This window comes from Camelina sativa, chromosome 12 (genome assembly GCF_030686135.1).
Source record: "Camelina sativa cultivar CO46 ecotype springtype chromosome 12, ASM3068613v1".
Classification (NCBI taxonomy): Eukaryota; Viridiplantae; Streptophyta; class Magnoliopsida; order Brassicales; family Brassicaceae; genus Camelina; species Camelina sativa.
This window is the reverse complement of record NC_141891.1, coordinates 28,045,188-28,058,630: the sequence shown is the minus strand read 5'-3', so window position 1 is coordinate 28,058,630 and position 13,443 is coordinate 28,045,188. Positions and strand designations below refer to the sequence as shown.

At 42.5% G+C, this 13,443-nt stretch overlaps 1 protein-coding gene across 2 annotated transcripts; it reads right to left on the bottom strand.

Annotated features, from left to right (window-relative positions):
• Positions 1-7,368: 7,368 nt before the first annotated feature.
• LOC104732488 (uncharacterized) lies at positions 7,369-12,159 on the bottom strand. Of its 2 annotated transcripts, XM_010452034.3 has the most exons (3): positions 11,913-12,159; positions 10,648-11,009; positions 7,369-10,106 (listed from the first exon to the last, which is right to left on the bottom strand). In XM_010452034.3, exons 2-3 carry the CDS (start codon positions 10,992-10,994, stop codon positions 7,670-7,672), a joined length of 2,784 nt encoding a protein of 927 aa, XP_010450336.1. In that variant the 5' UTR covers positions 10,995-11,009; positions 11,913-12,159; the 3' UTR covers positions 7,369-7,669. The 2 variants fall into 2 exon arrangements, with proteins under 2 accessions (XP_010450336.1, XP_019089724.1); XM_019234179.2 differs by lacking the exon at positions 11,913-12,159 and having other exon boundaries at positions 10,648-11,129.
• Positions 12,160-13,443: the final 1,284 nt, after the last annotated feature.

The window sequence follows — 13,443 nt, the reverse complement described above, 5'->3', positions numbered from 1 at the left end:
TGGGAAGAGATTGAAAGATTTCTTGCTGTTCTTGGGAGATCTAAGGCTGGGAAGGTGTTAGAAGCTTGCTAGGAGTGAGGGAATTCGTCCTTGTTGGTCAGAATCTTCTTGAAAGAGGTGAGTGCATGACCATGGCTTATCTAAGCTAAGATCTCTAGATTCTATGTGATTTGGTGCTTATGTGGTTGTTTCTTTGAGTTCCCTATGGTATTTCGTTGCTGTCTGGGCTGGGTTTGGCTTCTGGGAGTGCAAGGAGCGGATTGGAGAAGATTGGAGGCGAGATTCGGAGTTTCTGATCGAGGGAAATCGCTGCTCGGCATCGGTGTCGGTCGACGCCAGTTGGGGTGTCGGTCGACACCAACGCGAGGACGGCTCGGGACTTTAGCGAGTGTCGAACGATGCCATGTGGAGGTGTCGGTCGATGCAAACTAGGGTTTTCGGGAGTGTCGGGCGGGGTGTCGGTCGACACCAGTTTGGTGTCGGTCGACACCAGATATTCAGTGTCGATCGACACCCTCTGGTGTCGGTCGACACCCCTTGTTTCAGTTACGATGGATGTTGCATGCTATGTATATTACCTGGTTTGTTTTATTGATTGTTGTTTGTGGCATGTAGAGATCTTATTGCTTGTGTGTATAGCCCAGTAGATGGGAGGATTGCCTCACTGAGTGTTTATCAAATACTCATGCATCTCAATTTGTGTTTGTGGTGCAGGTAAAGGCAAATTGTGTAGCGTGGAATCATGGCGATGAGGAGGAGGATGATCTAGGGTCTCGTTTGTGTGATGTTGGTTATATTATTTATGTTGGAACCTTGGTTAGAGTTATGTTAGGTTGCTGGATAGATTGGATAGGAATGTTATTGTATTGATGATGTATCGTTTCTGTATTATTGGTATGTTTCCGCTGTGCATATTGGTTGTTATTGGGTTAATGAGGAATTGTGGTTTGGGTTGTTTAATTAAGTAGTATGGGATGCTTAATTATATGTTGTATTTATTATTAAAAAAAAAGGGGCGGTCGTTTCATTTTGGTATCAGAGCCTTTACGGTTCTAGGATGGTTAGGTGGATGGTTAGAGCGGTTAGGAATTTAATTGGGTGAATTATTTTCTTTTTGCTTGATGCATGATGTTGTGTGATGGAATTGATTATGAGTAGTTAGTCAATTTGCATGTGGTATGGAGTCCTAGTATCATCCTCTTCGAGCCTTCAATGAGATTCCACGGTAAGATGTGTGTTTGTGTGCGGTTTTGATTTGTGTACTTAGCTTTCTGTTCTGGGTAGTGCAGATGGTTAAGGGTGGAGCTGTTGCTGGTCGTGGACGCGGACGTGGTGGGGGTCGCGGTCGTGGTCGTGGTAGGGGCAGAGTCCAAGCAGTGAGTGAGTCTGTTGAGCAGAGTGTGACAGCTGAGGGTGTCGGCGAGTCGCAGGATTTCCAGGAGGGATCCATGAGTGTGGCCGGTGGTGGTACTGATAGGACCGTAGGCGCTGAGGGGGTCGGTGCGGGCGGTGTCGGTGCTCGAGTGGCCGGTGGTGCTAGGGTTCCGGGTGTGGGAATCCCAGCAGGTGGGGCTCCTGTTGGAGGTGTGGACGTGGCGGGCTTGTTGACACAGTTGTTGGAGCGGGTACCAGGTTTGGGCCCGGCTCAGGCTCAGGTAGTGCCACCAGTGGTGGCGGAGGAGCGGCAGCCAGTGGCTGCGGATGTGGGAGTTCATGCTCGTTATCTCAGCATGTTGTCAGAGATGGGTAAGTTACGTACCGAGCAGTTTCCGGGAGGTGTGGATCCTACTGCTGCGGATGCGTGGAGGACGAGGGTGGAACGCAACTTCCATACCTTGAGATGTCCTGAGGAGTTCTGGGTGGACATAGGGGTCTACTTTTTGACTGGAGATGCTGAGTTGTGGTGGAGATCTGTGGCTGCTAGGAGAGTGCAGCGGGAGATGACTTGGGCTGACTTCGTTTTGGAGTTCAACCGCAAGTATTTTCCGAGAGAGGCATTGGATCGGTTGGAGGTGCAGTTCCTTCAGTTGTCTCAGGGGACACGGTCAGTGCGGGAGCTGGACTTGGAGTTCAGTCGACTTCTGTGTTATGGGGGTCGAGCTATGGAGCCTGAGGAGGCTCAGGTTAGGAGGTTTATGAGAGCTCTACGTGATGAGTTGAGAGTTCACTGTCGAGGGAGGAGTTATGCTACGCGTGCAGAGCTGGTTGAGACTGCAGCAGAGATTGAGGAGGATATCCGGGCACAGTCAGTGGTGGTCAGTCCAGCGGTTCAGACAGAGGAGACTTCGGAGCAGAACAATCCAAACAAGGGTAACAAGTCGGAGCAAAGGCATAAGAGGAAGCGGGAAGACACGTCAGGTATGCAGCAAGGTGGGCGAGGGTGCTTCGGATGTGGGAGCAAGAACCACAGGTTGGCAGACTGTCCCAAGAAAGGTGATTCACAAGAATATCGTCGATCGTGTTACCATTGTGGAGAGGAGGGGCACATCAGGCCTTTCTGTCCTAAGTTGAGACAGATGATGGGGGGTGCGGCACAACCGAAGGGAGGACCGGGTGCTCAACTCGGAGATTAGTTTGGCTTCTGATTTTTTTTTTATTATTTATTATTTCAGCTACGTATTTTCGTTTGGAGTTGTAAACGTTTATTGCACTTGAGGTTTTTAATAAAATGCAGTTATTTGGTTTTTGGAATTTGTGGGTCTTGTGGAAAAGAAAATCGCTCGGGAATTCTGTAAATGGAAAGTTGCCATAAATAGAAAGTTTCTAAAAAACAGAAAGTTCTATGAATAGTTAGAACTTGTATATTAGTGGGAAGGGTGTTTGTAAACACCGAGGAGTCGAGGCCTGGGGGTGGCCATGGCAGTGGTGATATTTTCAGAGAGGATATGGGGTTGGTAGAACATTGAGATGTTCTACGCGGATCACGGGGTGGTCCAGATTGGAAAATGCTTATAGACGTTATGACCGGTTGCTAGAGGGACGGGGGGTCCTGAACAACTCATGAGGAGATGGGGGTTCTCCTGAGGGGACGGGGGGTTCCCTAGATACCGATAGCTCGAGGGACTGTGGTCCTGAGGGTGGCAGAGGAGATGGGGGTTCTCCTGAGGAGATGGGGGTTCTCCTGGTACCGTGATCTTAAGGGTGACGACCCGAGGGTGAGACGGTATGGCTCAAAGACGGGGGGTCTGAGAGTGTGATCGGTATGGCTTGAAGGTTGCGACCTAAGAGCAGATGAGTTGGTGGCAAAGTGTCAAGGACGTGGAGATAAGCATGGTAACCGGATGTGGATTTATGAGACTGATGGGGGTTCAATCTCAGGGTTACGGTTGAGATCGGAAGCGGATCTCGGGATTGATGGGGGTTCAGTCTCGGGGTTTTCTATAAGTTGACCGGGAGGGTCAGGTGTATGCTGGTCGGGGGGGACCAGAGTGGTGAAGACCAGTGGGTTCAGAGTGGTTTGGATCAGTGGTGTCCTTGTTGCGGTAGACCAAATGGGTGGATGATACGAACCGTTGCGATGGTGATTTGGTGAGTTTGCGGATGAGTGGCGGTGTGTTCAGCTTCGAGGACGAATCTTCTGTTAGAGGGGGAGAATTGTAACACCCGCAAACCAAATTTTGGTATTTTGGTAAGGGTGTCGATCGACACCTCCTAGTGAGGCATCGATCGACACCAATGGTGGTCGGTTTGGTCGGTTCAATTTTAATTGTCCGGTTTGCGTGGTTGGTTTAGGGAATCCCTAAATCGAGTTTTAAAAGAGGGGACACGACCTAGGGTCGTGTTTTGGGGTATTTGGCCGCTTTTAGAGAAAAGAAAGAGAGAAAAGTGTTCTTGAGCTTTTGGGAAGAGATTGAAAGATTTCTTGCTGTTCTTGGGAGATCTAAGGCTGGGAAGGTGTTAGAAGCTTGCTAGGAGTGAGGGAATTCGTCCTTGTTGGTCAGAATCTTCTTGAAAGAGGTGAGTGCATGACCATGGCTTATCTAAGCTAAGATCTCTAGATTCTATGTGATTTGGTGCTTATGTGGTTGTTTCTTTGAGTTCCCTATGGTATTTCGTTGCTGTCTGGGCTGGGTTTGGCTTCTGGGAGTGCAAGGAGCGGATTGGAGAAGATTGGAGGCGAGATTCGGAGTTTCTGATCGAGGGAAATCGATGCTCGACATCGGTGTCGGTCGACGCCAGTTGGGGTGTCGGTCGACACCAACGCGAGGACGGCTCGGGACTTTAGCGAGTGTCGAACGATGCCATGTGGAGGTGTCGGTCGATGCAAACTAGGGTTTTCGGGAGTGTCGGGCGGGGTGTCGGTCGACACCAGTTTGGTGTCGGTCGACACCAGATATTCAGTGTCGATCGACACCCTCTGGTGTCGGTCGACACCCCTTGTTTCAGTTACGATGGATGTTGCATGCTATGTATATTACCTGGTTTGTTTTATTGATTGTTGTTTGTGGCATGTAGAGATCTTATTGCTTGTGTGTATAGCCCAGTAGATGGGAGGATTGCCTCACTGAGTGTTTATCTAATACTCATGCATCTCAATTTGTGTTTGTGGTGCAGGTAAAGGCAAATTGTGTAGCGTGGAATCATGGCGATGAGGAGGAGGATGATCTAGGGTCTCGTTTGTGTGATGTTGGTTATATTATTTATGTTGGAACCTTGGTTAGAGTTATATTAGGTTGCTGGATAGATTGGATAGGAATGTTATTGTATTGATGATGTATCGTTTCTGTATTATTGGTATGTTTCCGCTGTGCATATTGGTTGTTATTGGGTTAATGAGGAATTGTGGTTTGGGTGGTTTAATTAAGTAGTATGGGATGCTTAATTATATGTTGTATTTATTATTAAAAAAAAAAGGGGCGGTCGTTTCAGGAATGTCATTGATAATGACTAGAAGGTCTCGGCTTACCCATCTATACCTCTCAAGTGAATTAAGGGATGTATTAAACAATAAAGCCGGAATCATAATAATAATAAAATTATAGCAAGTTAGTGTGATACTCTTCAAAGTGGAAGATTGCAAATTAAGTGATCTCTCCGAACAGGAGGAAGATGAGAAGATATCACATTCTTTGATGGAGGAAATTGTGGCTACAAGACCTTTATGGTCAATATAAAACTCATTTAAAATGGTCAATACCACCAGAATTACACACTGGTCCAACAACCAGGAAAGAAAAATCTGGCCCATATTTTTAAGAAATTTTTTTGGGCTCGTTAGGCCCACTAACAGAGAACAAGATATATGGCCCAAACGCCTGAAAAACAGCACCTGGCCCACCAACATTAGGGTTTCTTCCCTTACTCCGCCGACAAAGAGGAAATAGCGTTTAACTGGGGAAACAAGAAAGCTTGCCGGCAAAGCATTTCGGATTTGTGGACTCAATCTCACCCGCAGTTGGGAGGGGGCGCTTTGGGCGGCTTGTGGAATCGACGTATCAACCAAATTAAATGTTGGACAAAGGGGATGGTTGGCCATACCAAAGGGAGTTCTCGACGACGGTAAGATGCCTCGCCGGAAAGAAGGAAAGAAAGGAGGTTGACGGTGGAGAGCTTCACGCGTATCATCATTGAACGCCTGTGACCTAAGGTTGCCGATGTTGCAGGTTGTGGAAACAGATCTAGATGGCCGGAGTCGGGTCTTGGGGAAAGCCACAGATTCGGTGGTGGCGGAAGGTACAAGGGAGAGTTTGACGACGGTATACGTTGGTAAGGATCTTTGGGAAACGCACCAGAATATTTTAGATCCGGCGGAGGGTTTGTTTATAAGATGGGTCGGGGGTCGGAGGTTGACAAGTTCTCGTCGTGTCAGCAACAACGGAGTATGGAAAGGAGATATCTTCGGGGCTTTAAGCAGGATTCCGAGAAGGATTACAGTAGAATTCAAACAGAGTATGTGCATAGGTCGTTGCTTTGGACTATGTGCCTTCGAACTAGATCTCGCCGGCAAAAGAAACAACCAGCGGAATGAGAGCAAGAATCTCGCCGGAAGAGGCCGACGGAAGGAAAGAGGCATGAGCACCGCAAGGTTCAGATTTGAATCCAAAAAAAGTTTCGTGAACGGTTGGATGGAGAGGCAGACGTCGGAGCAAGCACTCTGTTCCTGTGTTTGATAAGAAATATGTTGGTTCATCGTATGACGACCACCAGATCTGAGGGAAACCAATTCGGAGCAACTCAATTCCATTAATACGGATGCGTCACATACTTTGCGGAGGTCTGGTGGATCTGGAAAACAGAGACGGCAAAAGCAACACATCTCGACGAACGATCAACGTCGCCGGAGAAAGCCTAACAAAAAAAGCTTGAGTAGACCTGGTGACTCCTATAGGGCAAGACTACCGAAGGCACAACTGTTACTTGAGTATGCTAGTGTGTATGCTAGACACAACGGAGTATGTGTGCTAGTGTGTATATAGTATGTGTCATGATTTTTTCTCTTGTTATATGCTAGTGTGTATGTAGTACACACGTTATGATTGACTTGTATAGTTAGTTGTATGTAATATGTTACTTGGAGAATAACGTTGACAGATCCCTTAAACATTATAAAGCTAGATTAGTTACTTGGAAGAGAGTATATCTTCAAGAAAACTTCGTCCAATGGAAGAAATGTCTACAATACATGTTTTATTGTGTGAAACTGCAGCAAAGAGTTGAGAAGTCCACTAAATGGACGACCACGATGTGTTTTTACAGGGAGGTTTGTCCAAAGAAACATACATGAGAAACTCTCTCCGGGGTTTTAAACATTGGGCCTGTTCGTTTCGTCGCCGCAGGTACCTGCGGCTGCGGCAGCCGCAAGTTTCGTCCTTCGTTTGGTTGCCATAGGTACCTACGGCAAAACGCTGCGCCGAACGCTGGTTCTGATTTTGAACGTCGATTAGTTGCGGCGATTAAAAAAGTTGCGTTTGCCGCTGCTGCTGCCGCTGCCGCCTCCGTCGACAAAACGAACATGCCCATTATTTGATCCAACTAAAGCGGGTCAATTTAGGAAGTGTCTTTATGGTCAACGACAAGCACGAAGTTGTTTCTCCAAGCCAATATCAACTCTTGTCTGGTTTGGGTTTGTTTAATCGTATGTAGATTATGGGGTGTGCCTACGATTAAACTGTTTGATTTGTGGGATGGGGACCATGGGCTGTGCGTACGTCTTCTTATATATAACTATATAAGTACACGACTTGGTAAATTTATGAAATGATATGGTGAGTTCTAGGAATTCAGTTAAGTTGCTTTCATATAAAAGACTTTCGGTAGATAAACTAGGGAGAGAGGCATAGAGCTTTCTAAGAAGGATATTCTTCCCACACAAGTACACGCTTGACGTCATAGTTGAAGTTGGGCTTGCGGGATGAAAGCATTTTGGACTACCAGAATTAGTTATTTGAAGATTACGCGTCAAGAGTTATATACACGATCATGTAATATCACAGTTTATGGATGAGGCACACCAAATTACATTGTAAAGCATCACTGCAGATGATTCTGTAAGTCAAACAGCTAACTGTTAGAAGACCAGAAATGGTATTGTATCCAAATCAATACTTAACCACAAAGTAGAACACTTTCTCAGTTTATTAATTTAAAGTTCTTGCAGTTCCAACAAAATCTATGAAGAACATTGCAAACCTCTGTACAAATGTAGTGAGCAGAAGCAGGCCGTCGATGATCAATCCTCCTTGCAAGTAGCCTTGTTATGTCCTACTCCTCCACACTTTGTACAGCACACGGATCGTCCTCTTTTCCGGTCTTTGATTCTCTTCTCCACTCCCTGAACTCGGGAAAACAGAGGGGGAAGTACTTCTTCATCCTCTTCTTTGCTGCTGCCTTCAGTCTCCACCAAAGCTACGTCAATCGCAACTGCTCCTAGAGCTTGTGAATACGTTAAACGGTAACTCTCAACTGTAAAGAAACTTGAACAATAGTCATATAGATTTCTTCCTTTTGTGTTTAGGACAGCAATCGCATGCTGGCAAGGGAGGCCTGTGGGCTTCCACGCGAAACAGCTGCAGGTTTGGTTACTAATGTCTACAAGCTGAACAGACCCATCATGAACCTCGAAAAGCGTGTCTGAACAAAAGAAAACTTTTAGCGTGCTTGCTTTCTTGCATTCTTCCACTAGACTTTCCTCCTTAGATGGCACTAGTTGGCTGAACCACGGTTTTGACTTCTCTTGGCTACCATTCACCAACTCCACAATTTTATTAACAAACATCACAAGCTTCTGGACGATGGAAGTTTCCTGAATTTCTTCAATCCATTTCGAGTATATTTCTCCCACATCTGACGTAATATGACTGTATGGTTCACCTTCAAATAATGCACTGGCCCAGTGCTTTGATTCAATCTGCATCACCCAATCATAAGCTCTAGGAGACACTCGTTTTATTTGCTCGGTGTAAACCTTGAACCCATCAAGACGATCAGCACGTGCTGCAGCTAGTAAATTGTACGACAAGGATGGCTTCCCATCTCCAAGAAACGGACCTCTCAGGCTTCTCATAAAATCCTCCATCAAGTAATGTATGGAATAACCATGTTGGGCATTCTCAAAAATTTCCAACACAGAACTCACTAGCCCTTTCTCTCGGTCAGAGACAAAAGTAAGAGCTCGTAAACTGGGCATAGCTACCTTCAACTGTTCCAGAAACCAGCGCCACGTTTCATCAGTTTCCACATCTACAAGGGCTAATGCCACTGGAAGCACGCCATCATCTCCATCCAAGGCAGAAGCCGTTAACAAAATCTCATGATACCTTGACTTAAAAGGAATGGCATCGAGGAAAAGAAGCGGACGGCAACCAGTTTGAAAGCCATGTATACAAGACTGGAAAGACAGAAAAAGCCGCTGAAATCTTCTGTCCTCACCAACCACCAGATCAACCATACTTCCAGGGTTTGCCTCAACTACCTTATTCACAAAATGAGGTAAATGCTTATATGCCTCTTTGAATGATGTATGAAGTCCACCTTTGGCTTCATCAATGCCTCGTCTTATAGTGCAATAACTGAGTTCAATACCAAAATCTTGAAAAATCGAGTCAGCAATGTTCTTAGTCTTCTGATTTGGGTTCTCCTGCAACCTCTCCTTGATGATACTCACTACCCAGTTCTTTTTGGGATGAGCAGATTTCCAAGATTCTCCCCCACATGTATGTCTTCTATTAAATTTTTTAATCCTAAACACACTTTCAGATGGGACCCATGATGCATAAATCTTCCAAGGACAACCTCCAACTAAACAAACACCACATGCACGATTTGATTCATTCTTCCTTAACCTGTACCCAAAACGACAAGCAACTGCATATTTCTGCAGAGCATCACGAAATTCAACGACACTCTCAAATCCTTGACCCACACCGGTAATACAACGTTTCCATGAGGCTACCAAGCTTTCTACAGAACCATCGTTAGCATCAGCAATAGAATAATTTGTCTCAAGATCCTCAGTTTCAGGGTAATAGGTCTCAATATCCTGCACATATTCCTTGTCATCATCAATATCGTCATCATCAATATCGTTATCATCAACATCGTCAGCATCATCATCTTCGTCACTAAAGACAAATTCATCATCATCATCATCATCATCAGTTTCTATTACAGGCTTTCGAATTTCTCCCCTATTTCTTAAGGATCGTCTCCTTGTATCCGTGACATTCTCATCCTGAACCAAAATGCTGGGTTCTTCCATCACACGTCTTCGTTTACTAACACATACAGGGGAACTGGTGGTCACACCACAAACAACATTTAGCGACATCGGAGGGGAGCTTTTGGTACCAGGATTACTACCTATGAATGATTGTTGCAAACTTTTGGGAGTCAGTTTGGAGATACTGGAAACAAGACTCGTCTTCCCTTTCTTGAATTTTTTTGAAGTTGATTTAGCTGGTACCACTGGATTAGTGGATAATGTTACAGGAATCTCCACAAGGCCACTAGATTCAGAGGTAATTCTGGGGCAGACCTTTCTGGATCTAAAATTAACATCAGCGAGGTTGTTTTCTTCAGAAATTCCTGTGACAACTTGGATAGGTACATTTGCTACATTCCCATATGCCACCGGTGTCGTCTCTGTTTCGACTCCTATATTATAGGACCTGCAATTAAAAACAGAAATAGATTATGAAACCATGATCAAAAGACCAGCAGAACGATATACATTTAAGATCTTATGCAGATCATCCATTTTGGATCAGAAGTGATAAGACAAAAACCTAGATTAGCAAAAATATTGATGAATGACTACCTTTATAACAGAGCACCTAAATTATCTATCGGAGAATGTTTTTAATGAGACATTTTGGTGTTTTGTAGATATCAAAATACAATAACACAGAAGATCTTCTCTTCTTACTGGTATACATCAGTTTTGTAGTTTACGAATGTCTAAAAAAACAAAAAACAGTTGAATAGAATTGTTATGCTGTCAAAAAACTTTCAAGCATTTCAGAGACGTGAGCAAACTGGCAATCATTAAAATTTACATTATCACATAGCAAAGGTTATCCCTAAAATGTTGCAAAATTGATGCATCATTAGGTGCCTACTACATTCTCTATCAGATTAGATTAAATTAAAAGAGAAAGCTGCAAAATAGATATAGATTCGGGTGAAACATGATTACATAAGAGGACATACCTGCTAACAGGTGACACAACTGCTTCAGACTGGAAACCTTCTTGTCCTGTAATAAAAACTTCTGCTGTGACTGAGCTCAGATGGAAATCATACATTCTTTTCATGTCCTTCTCTTGTTTCATGGTGATGAGAGTTCTTCTGTTTCCCGGGAGAAAATACTTGAGGGACAAAGAATTATATTCTAAGTTCAAGAGCTTTGCCAGTTTTAGCTTAAAATCATCAAACGTAGTTTCATGATTAATATCTATCGCTTCTGCCTCTCCCCCGGTATATGTCATTGTCCCATCATCATCTGTCACAAATTTGCCACCAGACTGACAAATCAATATAAGCTTACCTTTGCCCATACCCACAAAAGAAGCCTGAGGAACTCAAAAAGGAAGAGAAAGGTTACATCAGATACACAAGTAATCTGTATCGTCATAAGTCCTATTGGCTATACTGAACTGTGTAAGCGGTAGAAAATTCAGTCTAGGACAAAATGTTCATTGTAGTAAATCAGTAAATGTCAAGCGTGCAAATCTTAAAATATAAACAAGATGTGCATCTATGCTTAAGAACTCAAAATCAATTTGAACCAACTGAGACTTGATAACGAGTAAAGAGCACACAGTAGAATAGCAAATCACAGCAAAAGCCAAATATGACACCAGATTAGCACACTCTGAATTAATCCAAACTAATATACTGTTTGACCTGCATATTTTGCTCTTTCTTCATCTAAAAACTCATCAAAAATCTCCCTTCCTAGTAGAGCAAAGAACAAAGAATGCTACATATTTTAAACACTAAGAAACATTTTACTAAAGGGTTCAAAGTTCTAGTCTTTGACTAAGGAATCAGCATCACAAACTATAAACATAAAGGGTCAATGTTTCAGTCTTTCAATAGGAATCAGAAACCACCAAATTGGGTCTGCATCACAAAGTATAAACCTAAAGGGTTAAAGTTAAGTCTTTGACAAAGTATACGCCTAAAGGGTTCAAAATTTCAGTCTTTGAATAGGAATCAGCAACCAGCAAATTGGGTCTGCACCACAAAGGATGAAAATTTGATGGAAAAAAAGAAGAACACAAGGATAACAGTTGAATCCCACAAAATTCAATAATCAAGACAACAATTTATAAACACACAAAAAAAAAAAACCCTAAAATTATGTTCAACTGCCTAGAAAACAAACGAGGAAGAAATTGGAAATAGCAAATCGAAAGAAGAAAACATAGCTCTGTTACGAAACTAGAGGTGAGTGAGAGAATAGCTTTTACCAAAATATCAAAAAGGGATCTCGAGGCTCAGGAATTAGGGTTAGGAGAGCGAGAAGATGAGAATTGTGGGGAAGAAACGAGAGAATGAAACGAATTAGGGTTGGGTCTGTAGTGTAATAAAACAAAGAAAGGGTCCACTTTATCGAACAAAATAGTTTCTAAGGGTTGCTTTGAAAATCCTTCCAGGGTCGTATCTGTGCAATTCTTAAATAATAAAATAAAACAGATTTTATTACCTCAATCCGATAAGAAAGTATAATGAAAAATTCAATGTTTTTAAACCTGACCCGGGAAGCGAACCGGAAAGCTTTCCGGATCACAGGGTCACTGGGTCGATCCGGTCCGACCACGGGTCAAAAATTTACTGAATTTCAATACATATTATTCTTATTTATATATATTTTGGTTTTATTAATATTTTTTTTGACGTTGGTTTTATTTTAAAACATAATTATAAATTTCCATACATAATTATGTAAAATCCAAACGAAAATAGAGATTGGTGTTTACAGGAAAACAAAAAAAAACCGCAATTGGAAGCTGAAAAGAAAATCAAAATAGAAATAAAAGAATATGTATGCGAGATAGAGGAAAAATATATGTTGTCCCACATCGAAAGATGGAGGAAAAAGTACATAATTGCTTTACTATATTAGTTAGTACATCATGCATCACTATATTTATACTCGTCTAAGTTAACATTTTAGTGGTTGGAATTAACCCAAACCGCCGGTTCAACCGCCGGTTAGCCGGTTGTAGCTGGATTTTTTTGGTTATATGCGGGTTTTTAAATGCTTGGGTTTTTAGCATAACCTGGACCGGGATACCTTCCGGTTCACGGTTAAACCGGTTCGACCGGCCGGTCCGGTCCGGGTTTCAAAACATTGGAAAAATTAAAAATAAAGGTTTTTTTAAAAAAAATTTGGCCATTACACTTTTTTTTTAAGATTGTCAACTGTGACAAAAATGCCCCTACTAATAGAAATAGTGAAGTTTTTAGGTGTTTGAACCAATGTTAGTATACAACGGTGAAAAATAAAATTTGAAAAAAAAATGTTTTGGGTGTCAAAAATCAGTTTGTAAATTGCTGATTTCTGGTCTAAATTGTTTAGAATAGACTTTCTACGATTTTTTCTCTTTCTAAAACATTTAGGGGGGTGTATTCAACCTGACATTTTAAGTGATTTGTATAAAATTTACAAATCATATGTTATTCAATTATGGATTTTAAAAAGTCTTCTGAAATTCCCTGTTATTGAATCATGGATTTTAAAAAGTCTCCTGAAATCTACTGTTATTGAATTAATGATTTAAAAATCTATCTCAAAATCCACTGTTATTCAAAATAGTCTGCAGATTTGGATTTTAATAATTTTTTGGATTCTGGAGGATTTGAGAGGATTTCTTTAGTTAAAAATACACAAATCCAAATCTCATGGTTTTAGGTGGGGTTTGAAATAATTTTACAATAAATCATATCAACCTCCCTAAAATCATCAAAAAATTTTAAAATCTCATGAAAACTAAAATC